This window comes from Haliotis cracherodii, unplaced genomic scaffold (assembly GCF_022045235.1).
Source record: "Haliotis cracherodii isolate W230 unplaced genomic scaffold, xgHalCrac1.p SCAF_16, whole genome shotgun sequence".
NCBI classification, from domain to species: domain Eukaryota; kingdom Metazoa; phylum Mollusca; class Gastropoda; order Lepetellida; family Haliotidae; genus Haliotis; species Haliotis cracherodii.
In genome coordinates, this window is record NW_027266271.1 from 12,516,277 (window position 1) to 12,539,852 (window position 23,576).

At 40.8% G+C, this 23,576-nt stretch overlaps 1 protein-coding gene across 1 annotated transcript; it reads right to left on the reverse strand.

The window, feature by feature from the left end:
• Positions 1–4,637: 4,637 nt before the first annotated feature.
• Positions 4,638–22,715, reverse strand: LOC139463391 (IQ calmodulin-binding motif-containing protein 1-like). Its single transcript, XM_071244650.1, has 14 exons — positions 22,499–22,715; positions 20,426–20,588; positions 19,430–19,568; positions 18,858–18,963; positions 17,823–17,922; positions 15,953–16,048; positions 14,910–14,984; positions 14,581–14,689; positions 14,077–14,186; positions 12,956–13,098; positions 11,456–11,604; positions 9,514–9,645; positions 7,001–7,157; positions 4,638–6,126 (listed from the first exon to the last, which is right to left on the reverse strand). The coding sequence occupies exons 1-14, from the start codon at positions 22,596–22,598 to the stop codon at positions 5,930–5,932; spliced, it is 1,776 nt and encodes a 591-aa protein (XP_071100751.1). The 5' UTR covers positions 22,599–22,715; the 3' UTR covers positions 4,638–5,929.
• Between the last annotated feature and the right edge of the window lie 861 nt (positions 22,716–23,576).

Consider the following 23,576-nt stretch of genomic DNA (forward strand, 5'->3'; position numbering starts at 1 on the left):
GACTGAGTACAGAGACTAAATACAGATGTACTTTCTCTGGGTTGAAATGTCTGAGACTTAGAACTCTTACATCACAGAGAGGACGCATGGCGAGTAGCCTATCATCAACAGTCAACAACAAACTGATTACATGTCGTTGGTAGGTGACGTTTGTGATATATGTTTACACGAAGGTGGGTGAAACTGACTCCACATATTCCAAAGCGGAATGGCTTAAAAGAATATTTTGATATATAATGAGTTGAAAAAATGACTTGTTGTAAATAAGATAGCCGCACGTGAATCTCTCTCTCTCTCTCTCTCTCTCTCTCTCACACACACACGCGCGCACGCGCGCACACACAAATAAAATATTAAATGTGGGCCCTAAGAGGCTTTGATTTGTTGTCCTACTTATCGTTGACATATTTTATTGTCTCGTACAGTTTATCCCCTGTCCACTAAAACCACTTTAGTTCATCTCTAAGTAGAAACCAGTGGTAGTGACATTTATCATTCACACATAGCCAACTCAGTCTGATCAATGTAACCTAGGTCCTGTAAATAAATGATCTGGCCTCTCCTTGAACCGCCGTGCTTTAACAAATGAACTGTCTCCAGATTGAATATTGTTCAGATCCATTGGTATTTGTTGTCAACCATCCTTAGGATAGTTATGGCGCTGTCACTTGACCTTTGATCAACTTTATTAAGACTGATTTATCAAGCTATCGAACTTGGGCCTATTTTAAATGAATAATATGGCCTGTCCAGTAACAGTGATTTGGCACAAATAGACTCCAGCTCTTTGTGCGTGTTGTGAAGTCGTCAAAGACAAAATACTATGCAGTTGTGACTCATTGGTCGGGGTACTGCGGTAAGTGCCTGATGTCATCCCAGTGGGTTTCGGTTGGTTGGTTTGTTTTGTTGTTTAACGCCGCACTCAGCAATATTCCAGCTATATGACGGCGGTCTGTAAATAATCGAGTCTGGACCAAACAATCCAGCGATTAATATCATGAGCATCGATCCACGCAATTGGGATCGATGACATGCATCAACCAAGTCAGTGAGCCTGACCACCCGATCCCGTTAGTCGGCTTTTTCGACAAGCATAGTCGCCTTTTATGGCAAGCATGGGTTGCTCAAGACCTATTCTACCCCGGAATCTTCACGGGTCCCCAGTGGGTTTCGGGTTAGAATAGGTTCCCACTTACCTCTGTCTGGAGGGGGAGATTGGGTTAAACCCGGGTTCGAATCCCAACGTTGTTACAATGTGTGACACCGTTTCGGATGTCCCCTGACGCGATATTGCAGGAATATAGCTAAAAGCGGCGTAAACCCATACTCATTTACTCGTTTTAGCTACGAAATAGATTTTTTGCACGTGCAAAACGCGGGTTATAAGTACATGGTTTTAGCAGTCGTCGGTATATATCCAAGTAAGATGGGAGAGTGAGAGAGATCTTTGCTCGGCTGTGTGAAGTGTACAGATTACTGCGGTGAGTCATTTCTTGCAATAAAGTAAAATTATGTGAGTGGTTATTGGATGTCATAGGTGTCCGTGTATCGTTTGAAAATTAACTGATCAACATCGCGCGCGCTTTCATTTCCAGTTTTTTTATCTCTGATTTGAATACCCAGTTACACTAGAATTTAAAAACTAAATGGTTCGTTATTGTACTGCCAGTACACAAATATGAGGAAAACGAATACTAGTATGCTGTTTGATATCAAGGGTCAATATAATCTTGTACATTTCCGGTGAGGTGAAATTGGGTTTAACGTCGCGTCCAAGATTATTGCAATTATATAGCGATGTGCATGCATGTGTGTGTGTGGCTGCTTGTGCTAGTCCGGACTGATGCCGATTTATAGTGCTAGCCCAACTGAGATACCATGCCGCAGTTTAACATGAATACCCCACTCAGACACAGTATACTGACTCCGAACCGACCAGTCCTTGTTTTAACCCCTTAATGCCGAGCGTCAGACAGGGTAACAACAAGTAACATCTTTAAACGTCTTTAGGTATGACGCGGCCGGGGATCGAACCCCGGACCTTCGGCTCTCCGGGCGGACGCTCTACCTCTAGACCACGGAGGCGGTCTGTACATTTCAGGAATCAAATCCAAAACTATCAGGATCTTCGAAAAGACCAATGGCGCGACTGGATGACTCAAATAAAACTTGTCACCCAGTGTCTTATTGATGTTCTACAACTATTCCTTCATTTGCGAGGTTCTATTTTGTGGTTTTACTTTTGAAGGAAAGCATTATATGAGACGTTAGTTCATGCAAAACCTCTCAATATCTTTTCCTGTGTTTGACAAACACCCTTTAGAGGCTTATAAAACTTTAGTGAACAAAGCGAGCACGGGTATGATGCTGACAAACAATCAAATTCAAAGCGAATGTTAGATTCGGACACACGATTGTAGGATTCTGTCACAGCACAAAGACAACTGGGCCATCGTGTACCAGGCGGCTAAATAAAGTACTGAAGTCAACCATCGCGCACCAGGCGGCTAAATAAAGTACTGCAGTCAACCATCGCGCACCAGGCGGCTAATTAAAGCACTGCAGTCAACCATCGCGCACCAGGCGGCTAATTAAAGCACTGCAGTCAACCATCGCGCACCAGGCGGCTAATTAAAGCACTGCAGTCAACCATTGCGCACCAGGCGGCTAATTAATGCACTGCAGTCAACCATCGCGCACCAGGCGGCTAATTAAAGCACTGCAGTCAACCATCGAGCTCCAGGCGGCTAATTAAAGCACTGCTATCTTGCAGTTAAAGTTGATTCTATGCGATGTCGTTGAAAGCATTGATCAAATATGTTTCAGTTGCCCCGCATGGCTTTCTGGTTTGTTCATCCTATCCGGAAAAAAAGAAGACGATTTGAACTCTGTATAAAGTTCTTCCCCGAACTGTCGACATTCCCATTGTACAACCTTAATCATAGCGAGAGAGCGAAAGCTGTTTTACGGTGAAATATCACAGCTTTATCATTGCAGCTTATACGTCTTGTGTATGTTGTTTAATTCCGCACTCAGCAATATTCCATCTGTGTGATGGCGGTCTGTAAATAATAGTCTGGACCAGACAATCCAGAGATCGACATCATGTGAACATATCTACGCAAATGTGATACGAGGATATGCATCAACAAAGTCAATGAGACTAACCACCCGATCCCGTTAGTCGCCTCTTATAAATAATCGAATATCATATCTGAACGGTAATACGGTTGAGGTATAATGAAACACAATCATCCAGGTTTAACATTGCAACCTGCTGACGTTCATATGGGTTAAACCTTACACAACCATTGCTAATGTCAGTCTGTTCTGACCTAGAATCCCAGTTGGACACAATTTATAAGAGCCATCGTTTATTATGAACTGTGAACTCTTAAAATAACTTTTTCGTTTTCATTACATCTGACCGTGAAAACAACTTAACTAAAACAGGAGTTGGTTCATCAAAATAACGACCTTGTATATCTCATTTTGATCGAGAACAGTATCTTGACCTTTAAAAATAAAGGCACGACCTCTAGAAACTTGCATGTAAATTCATGACTTTGGAAGCTCATTCAATATTGGGAGGTTTCATACTTGTGTGCTGGAATTCGCTTTGCGTGACACATTAACTATAATAATAAGAAAGAATCGGATGTTCTTCTTTTAAGTAGTACATGTTTCGTTACGAGACCATAGGTTGGCGTCTTGAAGAGTCAAATCACTTGAACTAATACTCGTTTTCTATTTTGATATCGCAAATATACAGTTTTCAAAACATAACGATTATAAAGAATGTATTGTCGCAGATCGGACAAAATGAAGCATTTAACGTCAGTCACGAACAATTACGTGCCAATTCCTTTCAGAAACCAGGGTTCCAAGCAAATTATTTCAGCTTTTTTGTCTTAGCTTTATTACAAAATCACCTCTTGCCAGTACTTGCTCCAGTCATACTGCAGCCATATGACTTACAGAGGCATTAAACGTCTCTCATTCAACCAATATTAGCCATACGTGTGTCTCACAGCAGTATATCTATGGCTTATTGTCTATATTGTCTAAAGGAAATTACCCACTTTGCTGAAACAACAGGATTACATTGCCTGGAGGTGAGTACCCCTAGAAGTCCCTGAATCTTACATACACCGACCACAGGGCTTAGAATCAATAGTGGGCGAATGAGTATATTTTTATGCCGTTTTTAAGCAACATCGCGGCAGGGAACACCAGAAATGGACTCCACACATTGTACCCATGTGGGGGGGAATCGGGCCTCGGCTACCCGACCGCCACCTTCAGTACCTGTGTGGGTAAGAGTTTCTAGTAATAAAGTTGAAGTTGTTTGAAATAATAACGTCAGTTGTGGGGAAATCAATATGTTAAATATACAACTCAAAAGAAGTTAAAGAACACCTGATTTTGCACGTTAATCTGTCGTGTCTGGTGGGTACATTTACCGTCAGTTAACTACCTTGGCTCGGGAAAATGGGTGGGTTTTGCTACACGTAACCTTCAAATTGTTGGTGTTCTTCAATATGTTATGTATATGGTTGAAACACTTTTTAGGTGGGATAAAAACTCAAATATATCATGAATAAATACGAACCAAAAAAAACAAAGATGGACGGATTTATTCACTTTACAAAATGATACATAAATACTTCTATGTACAAGATCGGTATGAAATGACCCCAAAATAATATAATGTTTATCATTCAAACTCAACATGTCACTGAGTTCGGTTGGAGAATTACTCAAACATTACTTCCTAAATAAGGAGTGAATATGGTTGTTCACTGCATTTAGGAATATTACAGCAATATCATGGGGGTTGGGGGGAGAGGGGTGCACCAGAAATGGACTTCACACATTGTACCCATGCATGTGGGAATCGAACCTGGGCCTTGGTGTGTTGAAAGCTTTCACCACTTGGCCATCCCACTGCCCAATAGTGAATAAAAGCAGAGACCATAAAATAGATTTGATTTTATGGTCTCTGGTATAAGGTAGATTTAACCTCACTTAGTATGACCAGTATTTCAAGTATTTTAAGTGAGGAGACAAGTTAACCATGAATCATGCTGTAGTTGAAACCAAGGAGTTTAAACCATTACAATGACATCAATCTGTTGTGCCAGTTTATTCTGAGCCAGCAACATTGGTCATTCTGAAAGTGCATTTTAACATGTAAAACTGATGCAATCATAGATCTTTATGCAAAATTATAGAGATATTCTACATTAACTCAACATGGTTTTAAGTAAGAGAAATCACTGAAATCTGTTGATTGTCATGATTTCTCCATTACATAAAGATAAGAACAAGATACTGGTGTGGCAGATCTTTGAACTCATAGCCAACAGATCTTGGCATCACTTGTAGTGCCATTGGCCACCCTATACAGAGTCATGCACTGTCTTGGTTTGGTTTGTTTGTTGTTTAACGCAGCACTCAGCAATATTCCAACTATATGACGGCGGTCTGTAAATAATTGAGTCTGGTCCAGACAATCCAGTGATTGACATCGTGCGCAGCGATCCAGGCAATTGGGATCGATGACATGCATGAACCAAGTCTGCGAGCCTGACCACCCAATCCCGTTAGGCGCCTCTCACGACAAGCATAGTCGCCAGTGACGGCAAGAATGGGTTGCTGAAGACCTATTCCACTATCCTTCATGCTCTGATTCTTACTGCTAACAGTTTCAGTCGAACTTTGTTGAGAAGATAATGAGCCGTATTCCTTAGATGCAAGCACCAGAACAACACAAAACCATAAATCTATAAGTCATATATAGCTTGATAATGTTGATCTGGGAATGATATCTGAAGACAAAGGTAAGTATTGACATCGGACCTAGTTGTTTTTATCTTCCCGGAACATATGAAACGACGAAAGAAAAGCAATGTTGTTGTTATTTCTACTAGAAGATGATGTCCTCCTGGTACATCTCAAAATCTGTCGCCTCCTCATCTTCCTCGCCCAGTCTCTTCCACCAGGGGAGCTGTAGCCGCTTCATCGTCTCTACGTGGTTGGAGCGAGCCTTGGCACCAACTGGCACTGATCTGCTGGTGTACATGTGGACATCCTTCTGTGTCACAGACTTCAGGGGCGGTGCCACTGCATGTAGTTTAAATATAAATACATAGAACTCAGATAGAACATATATAACTCCATGGAACATGGAACTCAGAAATTGAGGGGCATCTATCAATCATGCGATGAAATTTGGGAAAGTGGAATTTGTTTAGTATATCCATTTTTGATAGTATTAATGCCAAATATGTTGGACAAGTCTTTAGCTTTACCTTGGTGAAAACAATACATAGGGATTATTACACTCACATGTGTGTCACACTGATTTTACGAAACGAGTGTCAGAATTCTTGTATTTCCCGAGCAAGAGCAAGGGTAATACCTGAATTCTTCCACAAGTTCTGTATAATCAGTATGACACTGTGAGTGTAATCATTTCTTTATTACCCATTACTTCTTTATCCTTGAGCTCCCCTTTAGAAAAATGCAGTTATCTCCACCACTGTCCTAGAAACCACAATTTGTCGAATGACGTCAACAATCTTCAGCTTTGACATTGTTTTCTTGTGTGACGTCATTCCGACCTAATGTCTCAATAAGATTTAAATGACATCAACAATGCCGTCCGTATGACAGAAATAATACACTGGTGTGCGAGAAGTGATATGATTTTATAACTCGGTCATTTCTAAACCTATGGGTAATAAATCAATTTATGAAGCTTTGTGTTCTTGAGAATCATTGTATTATTGTGAAATATGCAGTATTTCAGCAAAAGTGTACACATTAAATATTCCTCAAGACATTTCAAGACACCCTCCCAAACGTTTATCATATCACGAGTCTAGCATAACATTATATTTTCTATCTTCAATTGATCTCCATCAACCCACAAACACTTTTTCCATCTAAATCTTTTTCTAAAAATTATGGAGATAATTTTTATAATGTCCCTTACACAGTATGAGCTCCGAATCTGTGTCAAGACGAGCAATGAGGGCATCTCGCTGTTGCTGCGTGCGTCGCTGAGAGCGCACACTGGCATAATGATGATGTAGCATCTCGGCAGCCTTTGTGTGAATCTCCAGCAGCTCCTCGGGGGTCTTACTGGGGGTCTGGAAGACAAACGGTTCCTCAGATGAGTTAGTGGGTAACTGAGTGTGGCATGCAGTAGTCACATACAAGGCTTATTTCTGTAACAGTTGCAAGTGGTCAGTTTTTACAAGACTGATCCATGCAATCAGGGCTTGATGAATTTTACCAGTGATCTGTTATATCTAACAGATGGTCTTCTCCACTAGTGACTGCAGAACTATCCACAGAACCAAGTTCCCAAAGCAATGGAGTTAACTGACTATACAAGTCCACTTTCCACCCTTGCTGGAATTATGGAGTTATATTTTGGCTGTACGAACGAGTCTATGCGTAGTCCAGTCATAATCGTGTAACAAAATCGACATCTGGTTTGATGCACTTCATGAAGTAAGACCGGTTGTATCACTAAAGAGATTTTGATCATCGATCAGATCATCTTGACTGGGTGCAGTCATTTTGATTTAAGAAAATGGAAGTAATATGAGAGGTGGAATCTCACTGGTCAACAGAAGGGACATGTAATAACCACTGGTGGTGCTATGATCGAACCCATTCCAGCCTAGTTTGGCAAGGTTGGAAACAGCACTTTTACAGTCAGTTAACTCCCTTGCCTCAGGAAGATGCCATAGAACTATGACAGAGGCGGATCCAGGATTTTGAAAAAATGACTGCTGTACATAATACCCTAGTCACAAAGTGACGTGGCTGATGGGACAGTCAACATGTGAGGTGACAACTGAATACATGAACACTGCACTCCACCTCGGGATCCTCCAGAGTAGCAAATGGTGAAATCCTATAAATTACAATAGAATAAAGAGTACACTGTACATTGTTGAAATAAATATCATGTGCATGGGTGAATTGTAACTCCACAAACAGTTTTGTGGTATTGGTGTCTTTAACATTGGCTTCTAGTTGGTGCCTGTAGATCACCTTGTTGGGTGAGACATTGAAACATGTTGAAACATGTGCACATGATCTTGAAGTTCCCTCATTGGGACTACGTCAAAGCCCCCTAAATGAAGACATATTATACATTAAAAATGGGTTATTTTATTCGTCTGGACAATAAGCTTAGAGGTATGGAATGTCTTAAAAGATTGATGTTTCGTGGATGTGTAAGGGTTAGACCCAAATATGAAATTTTTGACATGCATTTGGTGCATGTAGACATAAATAAGTGTTTGCATTTTTCAATGATAGGTAGCCCTGTACTTGGGAGTACTCAACTTATCAACAAATCAACTTATCATACAGACTCAAATCCTACTTGGAAAGAAATTGGACATTTCTTAACCATTGCTACAAGAATGTGTTTTCATTAATATCTTAAATATTGGTGTTAATATATCATCTTGTAAATTTAAAAGAACATATGAATTATAATAAGAAAATTTTGTCAAGTCTCTTAGAAAAGGATACGTTGTCTTCAGTCCTAGTTTCATTTCACAATGTAAGGGACATAACTCTCATCAAGCCAAGCCATTTCAAACAAGGGAGATTGTCTTTAATCTTTACGACACAGGAGATACTGTTTCTTCTAACTCTTAAAAGAATACTGACATAATTAAAGAAATTTAATAGTACAATAATCATGATGATACCCACCCTAACTTTGGGGTGGAGTTGGAAAGTGGTCAAAAGCGCCAGGTGCCAAGAACGTATCCCGCTAGTGACCAGGTAGTTATTCCATGGACCAGCAATGTTTTCAGGTGTTGTCACTACCCCTAGTGAACAGTATATTCACCCTGTGCCCTCAAAGAATCCACTCATCCATAGATGACAAGAGGGTGGAAACACGAATACGTAAATACATCCGAAACGCAAAATTGTGGTGTCACTCTGAGCAAGTGACTCAAAAGCACCTCTGTTCACCTTACAGGAAATGTGTGCCTGATATGTGAGGTGGATGTGAAAACCTTCTGGTGCCTTTTGGCAGCATGGGTTGTATACTCCCCAAGTAGTTGAAAATGATAATTGAATGCATACAGATACATTAATTGGGGAACAAATAAACCATATCAGAGATGTCTCGATAAGATCTCTTGATGTCTGTATGAAGTAATAATTGTTGGACAGTACAATTTCAGAGTTAAAGGTATAATGACAAGTTGGTGCAGAATGATTCCTACATGGCATACATAAAAGACAATTTGTGCTGCATGTTTATTCCAACTTTATGACAGCGGACTGTAATTACTCAAATCTGGACCAGACAATCCAGTGATAGATATTTTGAACTCCCCTCGTCTCCCGTATGGGACATCCATCTATTTGCCTCATATAACCAGCATAGGTTCTAGAGACTAATTCTCCACAGGGAGCCTACTGTGTACATGGTAAACATACAACCGGACCCACACAAGTACTCACCGGGTTGCTCTCCCGCCAGTTCTCAATCTGCTGATGCAGCTCTAACCGCTTCACATCAGTGAGGCCAGGGGGTTTGAGGGAGATGGGGACGTCTTCCCGCCTCTTGTCCAGCCGGTCCATCCACCTCCGCACCTACAGAGAGGAAGCAGGTTGGGGGCATTCAAACAATAATCCACCAGCATGACGAGCTATTTCTTGTCATATAAATCCATAATGGTGAGAGGTCTTAGCACTTCAACTATCACAAGCCTAATCATATTGACAGTTTCAAAAAGTTTCAAGATCCTTTCACTTACATAGCGATGCAAATGCATGTTTGTTGTTTAACATCACACTCAGCAATATTCCAGCTATATTACGGCGGTCTGTAAATAAACGAGTCTGGACCAGACAATCCAGTGACTGAGATCATGAGCACCGATCCATGCAATTGGGATACGATGACATGCATCAACCAAGTTAGCGAGCCAGACCACCCGATCCCATTAGTCGCCTCCTATGACAAGCATAGTCGCCTTGTACGAAAAGCATGGGTTCCTGAAGACCTATTCTACCCCGGATCTTCACGGGTCGAAAATGTTTGTGTGTTTGGCTGCTTGTACTAACCCACACTGTTTTGCTAGCCGACTGAGATATCATGACACAGTTTAACATGGATATGTCTCTCAGACACATAATACTGATCCCGAGCAAACCAATCCATGTAGCATCTTTTGACGTATTTAGGTATGACACGGAATTCTAACCACTGACCTTCCACTCTCAGGGAGGGGCAGTCGGGTGGCCTAGTGGTCAAAGCGTTCGCTCGTCACGCTGAAGACCCAGGTTTGATTCCCGACATGGGTACAACGTGTGAAGCCCATTTCTGGTGTCCCCCGCCGTGATATTGATGGAATATTGCTAAAAACGGCATAAAACCATAATCACTCACTCACTCCACTCTACTGACGCTCTACTGACACTCTACTGACACTCTACTCACTACTCACCAGGGAGACACTAACATCTACTGTACTGGAGCAGTACACATGCACCTACTTGGGTCATGAACCAGGTGTGAGGTGAAAGGGGGTTTAATGTCGCGTCCAAGATTATTGCACTTATTTTAACGTCTTTAGGTATGACGCGGTCTTGGATCGAACCCTGGACCTTCCGCTCTCTGGTCGGACGCTCTACCATTAGACCACGGAGGCGGTCCGGGTCAAGAACCATGTACACCATGTATACATCCCAAGCAAGGTGGCCTAGCTTTGGTTACTGGTGGCCTATAGCCCGTGTTTAAAACTGTATACATGATATTGTTATGCTCAAATATGTTTCATAAATTGTTTTTAAATACAACTTTGCATAAATAACTAAATTGTGAGTATATTAACTTGGTCTCGTCACTAAATGGCTGAAATAATGCTGATGCAACATTAAATTTTAACTCACTCACTCACTCACTCACTCACTCACTGTGGTATACTGAAACCCTAAGCCAATGTTCTTTTCCCTTTTTGTTTGTTTAATGCTTAAAAAATTTCAGCAAGAGAAGAGGCTGCTCGTAAAAAATAATGGAACAAACCAGTGACTGATATTGTCAGCAACAGTTTACACCACCAGAGTACGATGACACACAATCAACTAAGTCACCAAGCCGATCAATGAAGTCGCCTCGTACCTCAACCACAGGTTACTTGGGACTCGGACCCAGCAAACCAGTTCAAAGCTGAGAGCTGGTCTTGAGAAGCAGGACGAAACAGGCACATTAAACTGGTCATCTTTTCAAGGCCAAAATGGGGTACAACAACATTAACATGGGTTACATGCCAGAAAAGGCTCATCTGGTGGTAGGGTTTTTAACATGACAGTACCGTTGACACAAATATTGATTAAACAAATTTACAAATCGTGTATCAATCACAAATGAGTGACCAAGACTAATTTGGAAGGTACATACTGTTCTCTGTATCTTTATGACAGCCTTGACCTGTCGTGCGACCTCCTGGCGACCTGGAAGTCGATTCCTCTCTTTGTGACCCCTCCACATTGTTTGAATCTTGACAGCGGCATCAGATTGTTCTCTCTGCAGAAACCTGGGTATCTGCACTGAAGACACACAACAATAATCAAATAAGGGTGACTAGTGGAAGCATTGTTACTGTTGCAATAGTATTGTGATAGCTACAATACTGTCATGATAAACCCATGAGTGAGTGAGTATGGTTTTATGCCGCTTTTAGCAATATTCCAGCAATATCACGGCGGGGGACACCAGAAATGGGCTTCACACATTGTACCCATGTCGGGAATCGAACCCGGGTCTTCGGCATAACGTGCTAACGCTTTAACCACTAGGCTACCCGACCGCCCCTGATAAACCCATGAAGATTCCGGGGTGGAATAGGTCTTCAGCAACCCATGCTTGTCGTAAAAGGTGACTAACGGGATTGGGTGGTCAGGCTGGCTGACTTGGTTGATGCATGTCATCGCGTGGATCGATGCTCATGATATTAACCACTGGGTTGTCTGGTCCAGACTCGATTATTTACAGACCGCCATCATATAGCTGGATTATTGCTGAGTACGGCGTTAAACAACAAACCAACCAACCAACTGTCATGATACTGTCATGATACCACAGAAACAGGAACTCAATAGTTTAAAGAATAAGGAACTTGATTTACCTGCACCAGGTGAATGTTGACATAAAAACCAAGTTGCACAAACAAAACCAGGTTGCACCCTGGTCCAATATTTTTATCAAAGTTAAAACAGGCCAGTCTGCTGCCAGTGTGACATAAATAAATGATGTATTGCTGTAAGACATAATAGGAACATGTGCAGTATTAAGTCAGTGAACCAATGGGGACTCAGTGTAAGAATATACAACCCCAGCAACCCATGCTTGTTATAAGAGGCAATTAATTGCATCGGGTGGTCAGGTTCAGAGATATGGTTGATTGCATGTAGTAGTATCCCAGTTGAATAAATCAATGTTCATGACATCAATCATTGGTCCAGACTTGACTTGACTAGACATGGGTGAGTGAGTGATTATTGCGAAATGCCACATCAGCAACCTTGCAGCTATTGGCGGCAAGTACTGTAAATCGTAAAATTAATGCGTCTCCAAAAGAATGTGACCGTTGACCCCAAGTAAAAAATGTGCCTCAATACGAATGTGACATCCCCCCCTCTCAAGCATCAGTGGATTGCTGCTCAATAAACAGTGATGTGGAATACATAGTTGTCTGTTTGTTTTCAGCTTATGTCTAAGTTGGTATTTCTGCTATCCAAAATGTCTTATTGTTGATATGAATGCGATGTTTAAGAACGCGAGCAAAGATCAATTAAATTGTTGCATTTAATTCACGCTCACGCTTTCAAGATTTACAGCATATTACTGGAGTATGTCATTAAACAAACAAACACATAAGACAAATGGATGATATGTTACCTGCTGGCATTATTTCTATCAAGTGGAGGCGTCTCTCCTTGAACTCCCTCATGATCCGCTGTCTGTTAAGTTTCAGATGGTGGTAAAACTCGGCATCTATCTTTGTCTGTTCTCGGAAACGTTCTTCTTTCTCCTTCTTGAGTCTAGTGAATCAACCAAACATATCAAAACATTGCAAGTCCGTGAGTGAATATTGTTCAACAGAGTAGTTAGCTAACACAAGCACAGATACATCGATTTAGAAAAGAGGGGTGCACTGAAAATACAACAATGCCATCGAAATAATTCAGGAAACAATTGTGGTATCCCAATGTCTGCGACGTGTAAGGGGCAACACAACACATGGCTGTCGAGCATGGAGATGAGCTGCAATTTCTAATAATCGTCTGACCCATGGTTTGTACTCTAGTAACCTGATGAAAATTTGCAGCAATTTCATTAACCATCTGAGCTTGATTTCGTAGAGCCTGGTTTCAGATCAGTTGATCCTGTACTCTTGTCGTTGACCTGGGACGCCCTGAAGAGGGTCGATCGTCAACATTTTGGGTTTGTTGGTACCTGTTCCATAGTCAGCTGTTCACAGACTGTGAAACACTTAACGTATTGGCCACTGCACTGCGAACTTCTGACAGTTTCTAGCATGCCAATAAACCACAGATGCTCCGCACGTTGCAGACTCCACATCACTAGTTCATACACATACATACACTTCCTTGAAAGTATATAAAATCAGGACTGACACCTTTTGCATGTGTGTGGTGCTATTGCATAAGACATGAAAACTATAGGACGTATTTTGGTGTTAAGTTCTACCGACATAAACGTTCTTGTATAGGATGTTTGTCAGCAACACTTATCTTCGTTCTGATTCTTGGTATCAACAGTTTAATTTCATGATGCTATTTCCTTTATTTAAGAGTAAAGTTGACAATCCAGTGGTTGATAGCATGAACAACAATCTATAACAACAAGCTATAGGGGTGTAACAACATACAGTCAAACAAGTCACACACTGTCACCACCCAATTTCTATTTAGTAAGCTCCTACAACATGCATTAGGTACACGCCCCGGGCCATTTAGCCTCAGAAAACACATAGGGAAATATGAAATTTAACTAACCTGTAAGTTCTCTGAAACTTCTTGAAAGCCGCATTTGCCCTCCTAAGTTTGATTCTTGTAATGCATCCCTTCCAACATGCTTGCAGATAGATTGCTGCCAGATGGTATTTCTGGAAGGAGGGATGAAGACTTACAAAGATGGATGGACTGCTGGTTTAAAATCGCAGCAAACCCTGCAGGATCACTATTGTAAAGTGAGGCAGTAGACCTTTAACCACCATTAACAGTGCTTATTCAGATATATTCCAGCCAGACAGCCGTTTGTCAGTCCGTTTAAAAAGTTGTCAGTCAAGATTTCTCTTACACTGGACTGAACAATCAAGACAAACAACTACAGGTGAGAATAATGAAATCCATGCATTGTTGATCTATGCATGGAATAATTATTGCAAGTTTTGAGCTGTATGTTAAGATTGAGCCAAAATAAACTCACAACATAAGTCCATATTCTTTATTTTATTAATTAAATCATGGGGTACTTAGGACCTGACTCAGGTCACACACCTCCATCTCTGCCTTTTTAGCACTTCCGGTGTCGAGGAGGACCAACAGCTGCTTCAGCTCTCTGGCAAACCCCTTGCCATGCCACTTCCCTAGTAATGGCCGTAGACCTCTGAAATGGGTGACATAACACTGATATATGGAAACTAAAACAAACCAATTAATTTGCAATGTTCTGTGAGATGTTCAACTACTGTTCAGTGAGTATAGTTTCTTGCCTCTTTTAGCAATATTCCAGCAATTTCACAGCGGGGGACACCAGAAATGGTCTTCCCTAACATTAAAAGCTGCCTATGTTATCTGCACATGTTTCCGAGGCTGATGATACTTACTTGTATCTTGTACACAGGACATCCACTATCAGTCTGAATGCATCACAGATCTTCAAGATACACTTGGTAGCTGCCCTGAAGAAACAACATCAGTTCACAACCAAGACATTCTAAACTGGGATATCATAAATGATGCATTCTCAATTCTGCTTCAGACACTCAAAATGACAGCAAACAGTTCAGCAAACATGGAGTTCATAACTGATCATTGAAATGGACTAGTATAACTAGAATGTGTTTTTTACCCAAATACATGTGTCTCTCCCATACTTTTTTTTAATACATTAGCTCAAGTTGTTACTGTAAATGTGTTTGCAAGTCCGAAAAACAATAATAGCAATTATAGCCTAGAAAGATAATGGTTTAACACAGAAATATTCATTAATGCAGAGTGTTGGTTGGAAACAAACGCTACCTGTTTGAGACTTAGTCCAAATTGTTTCCATGGAAACACAACAAATTAAAAAATAAATAAAAATATGATATGCTCATTGCACATGTATAGTTTCATGCAAATGTATTCATTAGTTTGAGAGTTAGGGCTCGGAAACAAAGCCTAGAGTTGTTTGAGGCTAAGTCCAAACAGTTTCCAAGGAAACGTAACAAACTAAAATATAGAAACATTTCGAAATAGCAAAAGGCACCTGTGAAGCTGATGAGCAATGCATATCTCAAGTTTCGTTAAAATATGTTGAACGGTTTTCAAGTTATGGCCCAGAAACGAACCCTACCCTTGCTTGAGACTAAGTCGAAATTGTTTCCAGGGAATCATAAAAAAATAAAATTTTGAAAAAATTCAATGCATATGTGTATTTTAAACATGCGAACAGTAATAAAAAAATCATGAAAAAACACGTTTTCACTTTTAAAGTCTACTGTATGCTAACTTCAATACCAAAATATCATTAGAAAAGCATTCACAACTCAATTATTGTTTGGCATGTACAAAATTGATGGGGATTGCCACAATATTCTGACAGGCCAGGATGAGAGAGCAGGGATGGGGAATGCTAATCATGTCAGTTATGGAGACTGTTACTTACGCTCCAACAGCCACATTGTTGTTTACTGAGATCTTGTAAATCAGTTCATCCAAGATGCTGTAGACGATTTTCTGGTCAATTTGTGACAAAGCAACACTGAAATAATACAAAAAAATAAGAGCTTGGTACATACTGGTACTGGTACTCCATAAGGCAACAAAGCAAGTGTTCATTTCTCTACACCAATATCTAGGATGATCAGTAGCACATCTGTCCAGGACACCACCTAAACAAGACACCCTCCATACAGGACACCCTCTGTACAGGACATCCTCCATACAGGACACCATCTGTACAGGACACCCTCTGTACAGGACACCCTCCATTCAGGACACCCTCCATACAGGACATCCTCCATACAGGACACCCTCTGTACAGGACACCACCTGTACAGGACACCCTCTGTACTGGACACCCTCTGTACAGGACACCACCTGTACAGGACACCCTCTGTACAGGACACCCTCTGTACAGGACACCCTCTGTACAGGACATCCTCTGTACAGGACACCACCTGTACAGGACACCCTCTGTACAGGACATCCTCTGTACAGGACACCACCTGTACAGGACACCCTCCATACAGGACACCCTCTGTACAGGACACCCTCTGTACAGGACACCCTCTGTACAGGACACCCTCTGTCCAGGACACCATGTGTACAGGACACTATACTGGACACCCTCTGTACAGGACACCCTCTGTACATGACACCATGTGTATAGGACACCCTCTATACAGTGAGTGAGTGAGTTAATGCTTTACGTCACATCGGCAATATTCCAGCCATATCGTGACGATCCCCTCTATACAGGACACCACCTGTACAGGACACCCTCTGTACATGACACCATGTGTATAGGACACCCTCTATACAGGACACCACCTGTACAGGACACCCTCTGCGTAGGACACCCCCTGTACAGGACACCCTCTATACAGGACACCATGTGTACAGGACACCATGTGTACAGGACACCCTCTGTATATGACACCCCCTTTACAGGACACCCTCTGTATATGACACCCCCTTTACAGGACACCCTCTGTACATCAGTTTTGTTTGTTTGTCGTTTAACGCCGTACTCAGCAATATTCCAGCAATGTGGCACAGAGGAAACACTCAACCATGTTGTGAGTCAGAGTGATGGAATCGCAGCTAAAGGTGGCTATTATCTTGAACATTTTGCTAACAGTCAAGCAAGTGATTACTGCCAGCCATATTCCACCTATCACTGATTGAGTATGGGCCAGGCAAACCAGTGTTGGATAGCATGAGCAAGCACCATCTGGGTACGATGATATACAATGAACCAGGTAACACATTATAACACCTGATAATCAGTTTTGTCATCTATTACAGGCACTGGTTACTTGGACATTGCAAGCCCCACATGGTTGAATGTTGACCCTAGGAGGAACACCCCTTTATACAACCTTACAATTGTCTCTGGCAGGAGGAGTCAAAAGAAGAATGACAGTGTGCACAAAGGCAGAGCAATCAAATCTAACACTTATTTGTTTTCATCTCACACAAAACCACCTTGCCACTGTGATACCTTCAAGAAAAGTCTCCCAGTTTTAACTCAATGATGGAGGCATGGGTGGCCCAGTCATCTTGCACACTGCAATTCACCGTTCAGAATTGAATACCAGAAACTTTTGGATCATGAGTATGTTTCTAGGTTTCTCAGCATCATACCTGTGCTTGAGGTTTTCACCACAGTGATAAATGTCGAACACCTGCATCACTTCCGGCTTTCCTCCCACATTAAACTCACACACTAGATATAACTGGAATACTGTTCAAACCGGTGTTGAACAAAACTCACTAACAAACAAAACGATTCTCTTCTAAAAAAACCTTACCCATATGCCCTGATGACCTTGTCCATCATGGTGATAACTGCTACCACCGTATCCGGCTCATCTGTTATCAGCAGCTGGAGTAGCCACGGAGACTTCAAAACTGAGAAACAGTTCAAGGATTATGACCTCATGAATCTTCTTATTATCATATTCAGTGATAATGATCATGCAAATACTGATCAATGGATTAGTTCACATGCTGCATCATGGCACACTGTGTTAAATAAGTCTAAGCCCGGCTAACCAGTGACCACCTCCGTGGTCTAGTGGTAGAGCGTCCGCCTTGAGAGCAGAAGGTCAGGGACACAGGTTTGATCCCCGGCCGCATCATACCAAAAGATGTTAAAAGATGGTACTTGTTGTTACCTAGCCTGGCGCTCTGCATTTAGGGGCCAAAACAATGACAAGTCGGCTCGAAGTCAGTATACTGTGGGGTATTCATGTTAAACTGCGTCATGGTATCTCAGTGGGCTAGCACTATTAATCAGCATTACTCTGGACTAGAACAAGTAGCCACACAAACAGCTGCATGCACTTCACTATATAAGTGCATTTCACCTCACCAGACTAACTAGTGGTTGATATTATGAGCAACAACCAACACCAAGGCATTACAGTCAGCCAAGTCAGACCTAGACCAATCTAACTTAACTGCCACTTATGGTAAGCCATAGAATAGCTTAACCTACAATACTCCTACTAACCTACTATACATAATAAGTTCCCCAGGCAGTTAGACAACTGACTGAAGGGCTGCTTATTAAATTTGTCAGAGATCGAGCACTAGAGAACCAATGATGAAAATAAAACTTTGGGGATAATTGATACCTATCAATTATATAACTTTCTTGTGTATTTTCTGAAGAAAATTTTGACTGTCATTATCAAGATTAGTACGGGATGGTTATAAAGATTACTTACATATTCGTCTGGAAGGGGGCACTTATTGGCAAGGTGTGCTGAATAGAGCAAATACTGGTATTATGGGTAGTGTATGTTCATGAGTGTACTATGATGCCTTCAATAACAACTTACTCTCAGCAACTAATGTGACATAGCCACTGGCGAGGTACACCACAGACTCCATGATGGCCTTAATGTAACCCGTGTACTCCATCTTCTTCCTCTCCGGCTGGTCCACCTTAAACACAGTTCACCCACATGTCAACAGCTACATACTTAAACAAAATTGCAAATCATGTAGGTATTATTTCGAATATGTATAATCATCTAGCCAAAATATAGCTCCAAAATATAACACCTAGATTGGCAAGGGTGAAAACTGGACTTTAATAGTCAGTTAACTCTTTCATAAGAAATAACAGGATTTCAAAACACAATTGTCTTATCATTGATGGCGTGAGAAAATGTATATAACGAACAGATTTCTCCGATCCTTGTAGTTCATCATATCCACATTCTACTGTATGCATTGTTTGAAAAGTGTATCGCACTATTCCGGTATACTATGCAGTTCTACTATTCTTTGTGATGACCTACATTATTTTACAGCATGCATATGAATGACTTACATCATCAAAATCATCAAGGAAAAAAAACCTACATAACAATGCTGAACAGAAATATTGATGGTAGAAAAAGCATACCTCATCCTGTTTGAGTGCTGTAATCTGGGCCTGAATCCGCCGAGTCAGCAGGAAAATGTAATCAAGCGCTCGAGGCAGATGGTGCTCTTGAAACTGCCGCATCTCTTGACGAGGAAGGTTCAGACCAGAACTTGCCTGACTGCAAATGCACACAATTCATGATTTGGTTTGGTTTGGTTTGGTTTGGTTTGGTTTGGTTTGGTTAGTTGTATCAAGCGCATAATCCACTACCACTGACTATGAAATTGCCACAATTAGAATGTTAGGATATATACCACTCAAAGAAGATAAAGAACAAATGCCATGACAGAATAACTATAGTAATATCAAATAATAAGGTTTCTTTAACTTCTTTTCAGCAGTATACATGATATATAGCGTATACCATATTCGCCATACTAAGGGGGTTCCTTATCAAAAGGGGGCACAGGTGGCTCAATCGTCTAAGGCGCCGCAATTCGCTGTGCAGAGTTGCGTCCCTTGGGCACGCCAGAAACATATGATTGTGAGTTAAAATCGCCCAGATTATGTTTCTAGGTTTGTCAGCACCATACCCGTGCTCAATGGTTTCACAGAAGCAGTAAACATGTGAAATCTGCATCACTTCGGGCTTTCCTCCCACATTAAGCTAACACGCCGCAATATAGTTCGAATACTCTCAAAAGCGGTGTTAAAACCCAACTCACTCACCTTACTAAAACTTTTATAATGGTTACAAGGCAATTACATATATATATATATATATATCACTTCTAAGCTTGTTTTCTGTAAAACAAATCTGCAATATACACAAAAAACTACAGACTGTAATGTAAATTTTCAATTTGAGTAGGGGGCTCTGATGAAGAGAACTTGCATATTGGTTTAGAAGTTGGTAGTGAGGTGATTCTTGCCGAAGGGGGTTCAATACGTAGAATACAGTAGAATAGTTTTTAACACTACATCAGAGTGTGCCATATAAAAACTGATTTAATCTAATGTGCTGTATTGGATTACCTGAGCAAGTCCACCAGCCTGACAGCTGTCCTCCACTCCCCTGGGATGATGCTGAAGTCCTGTCTGAGGACAAGGATGAGCACCTGCAGCAGGTTGTACTCCCATACTTCTCGCCGCAGTCGCACAAAGTCAACCTCACCTGCTTCAGCAGTGTCCAAAATATCTGAAACAGCAGTTCATTAGAGTCCACAACAATTCAGGCAAAAGTCTTTCTATTTTGAAAAACTGTAATTTGAAGCAATAGCTTCAGTTTTCTGTAATTATCCTACTAAATCTATCAGGCAATGCAAATGCAGTATGTCTTGTAAACTATCATGAGTTACAAATCAAAACAGCAAAAGATCAAAACTTTTGGCCAAATTACTCCAGTTGTATGTACCAGGTGTACAGTAAACTGAGAAAGACATTGATATAACAAACACTGAGACATGTAAATTGGTTGGTTTACATATTTGTTAATTTTAACTTGTTACTCACATGTCCCACATGTTACTGTTGTTCACATAAGTTCATATATCATAAAAGAAATTGTTGTGGAATGCTTCTGTAAGTAAATATTGATTGTCAGGATGGTTAAGAGCTGAAAATAAATTCGTTGCATCTCAGTATCTGTTGACTGGTTATATAAGATAGCTACACAATAAATCCCAAAGAACAATGAAGAACGAAGCGTGGTTTACTTCACAATAAAACATTGTTCTATCCTGACGTCATTTCTGGAGATTTGAATAGGTGCTCGCAACTTGATGACGTCATATATTGGACGACATTATTTTCGAGAGGGAAGTGTCTAGTAAGTCGTTCCCTATACATGTAGCTGGGCTATGTAGACAATCAGTGGCCGAACTTTAACAGAGAGATATGACAATCGGTATTGGGAGAAAAGGTACAGATAATCGACGTGAGGATTGTGAGGATATGCAGGAAATACCAAACTTGACCCACCTGTTTGTAAAATGCACTTGTCTGACATTTCCGAGGTCGGATTGCATTCAGAGAGTCATCATCATCATTAAAATTTGGGTAAATACTTTTAAAGCTTGTACATTTTATCAACATCCTTAAGAGGCTGTACATAATGTTGATGTCTCATAAGAAATAAACGACTTGTGTTTGTTGTTTATCATACAATAAAACACTGCAGGGAGAATAAACCACTCGATAAACAACTCCCACTTGTCACTTCTTATTACTTATTATTATTTCTTATGTACAATATTCTCACACGGATTCTTTTTGATGATAAATTGTCTGTTGGCAACTTTAAAACAGTAAATATGCTATATCATTCTGGGAGTATTTCCATTTAACACAGACGAAAGTGGTTGGTAAGCAAAACGAGTAGTGGTCATAAGCATGTAAGGTTTCTAATTCAAACATATTTTCATGTCTTCAGGATCATGTTGTATGGCTATACATACTCATGTCATCAAAAGTGTAGGCAATTCATGTGTGCATTTGAACTTCTACGAAAAAAAAGAGGTTTGGACAAGCTGTAAGTGCTTTTTGGTTCTCATATGGGTTAGACTGGAGTATACCGGACACCTTTGGCAGCTCTGGTAACGGATTTGCAGGAGATCCTTCCCTAGTAGTGATTTTTAAGTTGTTCAGATGCCCTTTTTAGCAATCTTGCTAAATTAACAGGGGTTCTGGAGGGCTTGTCCCCCACTAAAGTCCATTATGGAACATCTATTTTTCTGCTTATTGTGAGCTTTATACCCCAATATTTCAAATAGTATCAAACACATATGTCAAAATGGTATCAAGTATCATGCAAGTGTACCCTCATAAGTGAGGCTTCAGAGTTAAATAGGGGATGTGGGGGTAAAATTATGTGGTTGTTTTTCTTACACTGATAACTTTAAATGATAAAAAAATCCAATGCCAAAGAACTAAAATGCTTTTAGACCATGCCATTATAGATAGCAATCTACTGATCTGCATCCTTATAATACAGCCACTTCATAACATATATGAAGGCATTAAGATCAATCATGGGCACAGTTTAAAGTGGTTATTTCTGGAACAAAAACTGTAGTTGTAAAGGATGTTCACTCTGAAATGTGAATAAACCTTTTAGCTTCAACAACGTCAGAGGCAGTTTTCTCTCGCGTGTATCTGCAACAAGGTTAGCGAGGTTGATAACTCGTTGGTCTTTTTCTTTCTTCGCCATTGTCAGCTTTGATCCATTAATCCCATTAATGTTATTCAACGAGGAGATAGGGTCATCTTTTGGGTACAAGTGTGTTTTCTTTCAAGCGAACCGCGACACAGTTACAAGTTTGATCATGTCAACATAATAGAGTTACTTGCCCTTGTTAGTCGTTTCGGCAAGCTCTTCACAGCGATAGCTAGTCGTCCTCTATCAGAATAACGAAAATAGCACGCACTGTAATGGAGCTTGTCGTGGTTTATTCCTTTGAGGTTCGTAGTTCTTCAAGCTACTAAAATTACACTGGAATCGGGAAAATGGAGTTGATTCAAGATATGTGTCATTTATATGCTTCTGTAACACAATGATCAACCAAAGTACCTTTGATTTCTTTTCGTCTCAAATCACGAAGAAAGCTTTTTGTAGCACCCTCGACGGTTTCAGTCTAAAACAGCCATGTTCCAAAATTGCAATACGATATTCGAATGGCAAAAACTCCGTTTTTACTTTCTAACGCATCGTTAGAAATTGGCGCTAGATTTTATGGTCTTTGTTGGCACTTGTCCTATAGTTCTTGCAAAACGGCCCAATAGTCAAGGTATAATAAGGACTGGTAGAAATTCGCCCCTTTTTAAGAGTTCCGCGTTAACTCTTAAAAGGGGCGAATTTCTACATGTCCTTATTATACCTTGACTATTGGGCCGTTTTGCAAGAACTATGCGGGTGTGAAAAGTGAGGGACCATATATGGTCCCGTGGCACCAAGAGGGTTAAGGACTAGTGGACTAAAACTTTTAGTTTCTATCGCTGATTTTTACGGCTGTATGAACTATCCCCTGGCAAGAAATACATTAGCACAGCTAGCTTTCAGGTTCTATACAACGTTTATCTAATGCAAATTTCTTAACATTGAGTATTCGAGCTATTCTAGTTCGAACAAGGGCGATGAGGTAGCCTAGTGGTTAAAGCGTTCGCTCGTCACGCCGAAAACCCGTGTTTG

What these genes read in the sequence shown, in the direction of transcription:
- LOC139463391 (XM_071244650.1), bottom strand. Translation starts at nt 22,598, where the DNA reads ATGGCGAAGAAAGAAAAAGACCAACGAGTTATCAACCTCGCTAACCTT. An exon ending in AGGCTGGTGGACTTGCTCAG is followed by an intron (nt 19,569 to 20,425) that starts GTAATCCAATAC and finishes GTGCATTTGCAG; the next exon opens with TCAGGCAAGTTCTGGTCTGA. An exon ending in GATAGAAATAATGCCAGCAG is followed by an intron (nt 11,605 to 12,955) that starts GTAACATATCAT and finishes GTGTGTCTTCAG; the next exon opens with TGCAGATACCCAGGTTTCTG.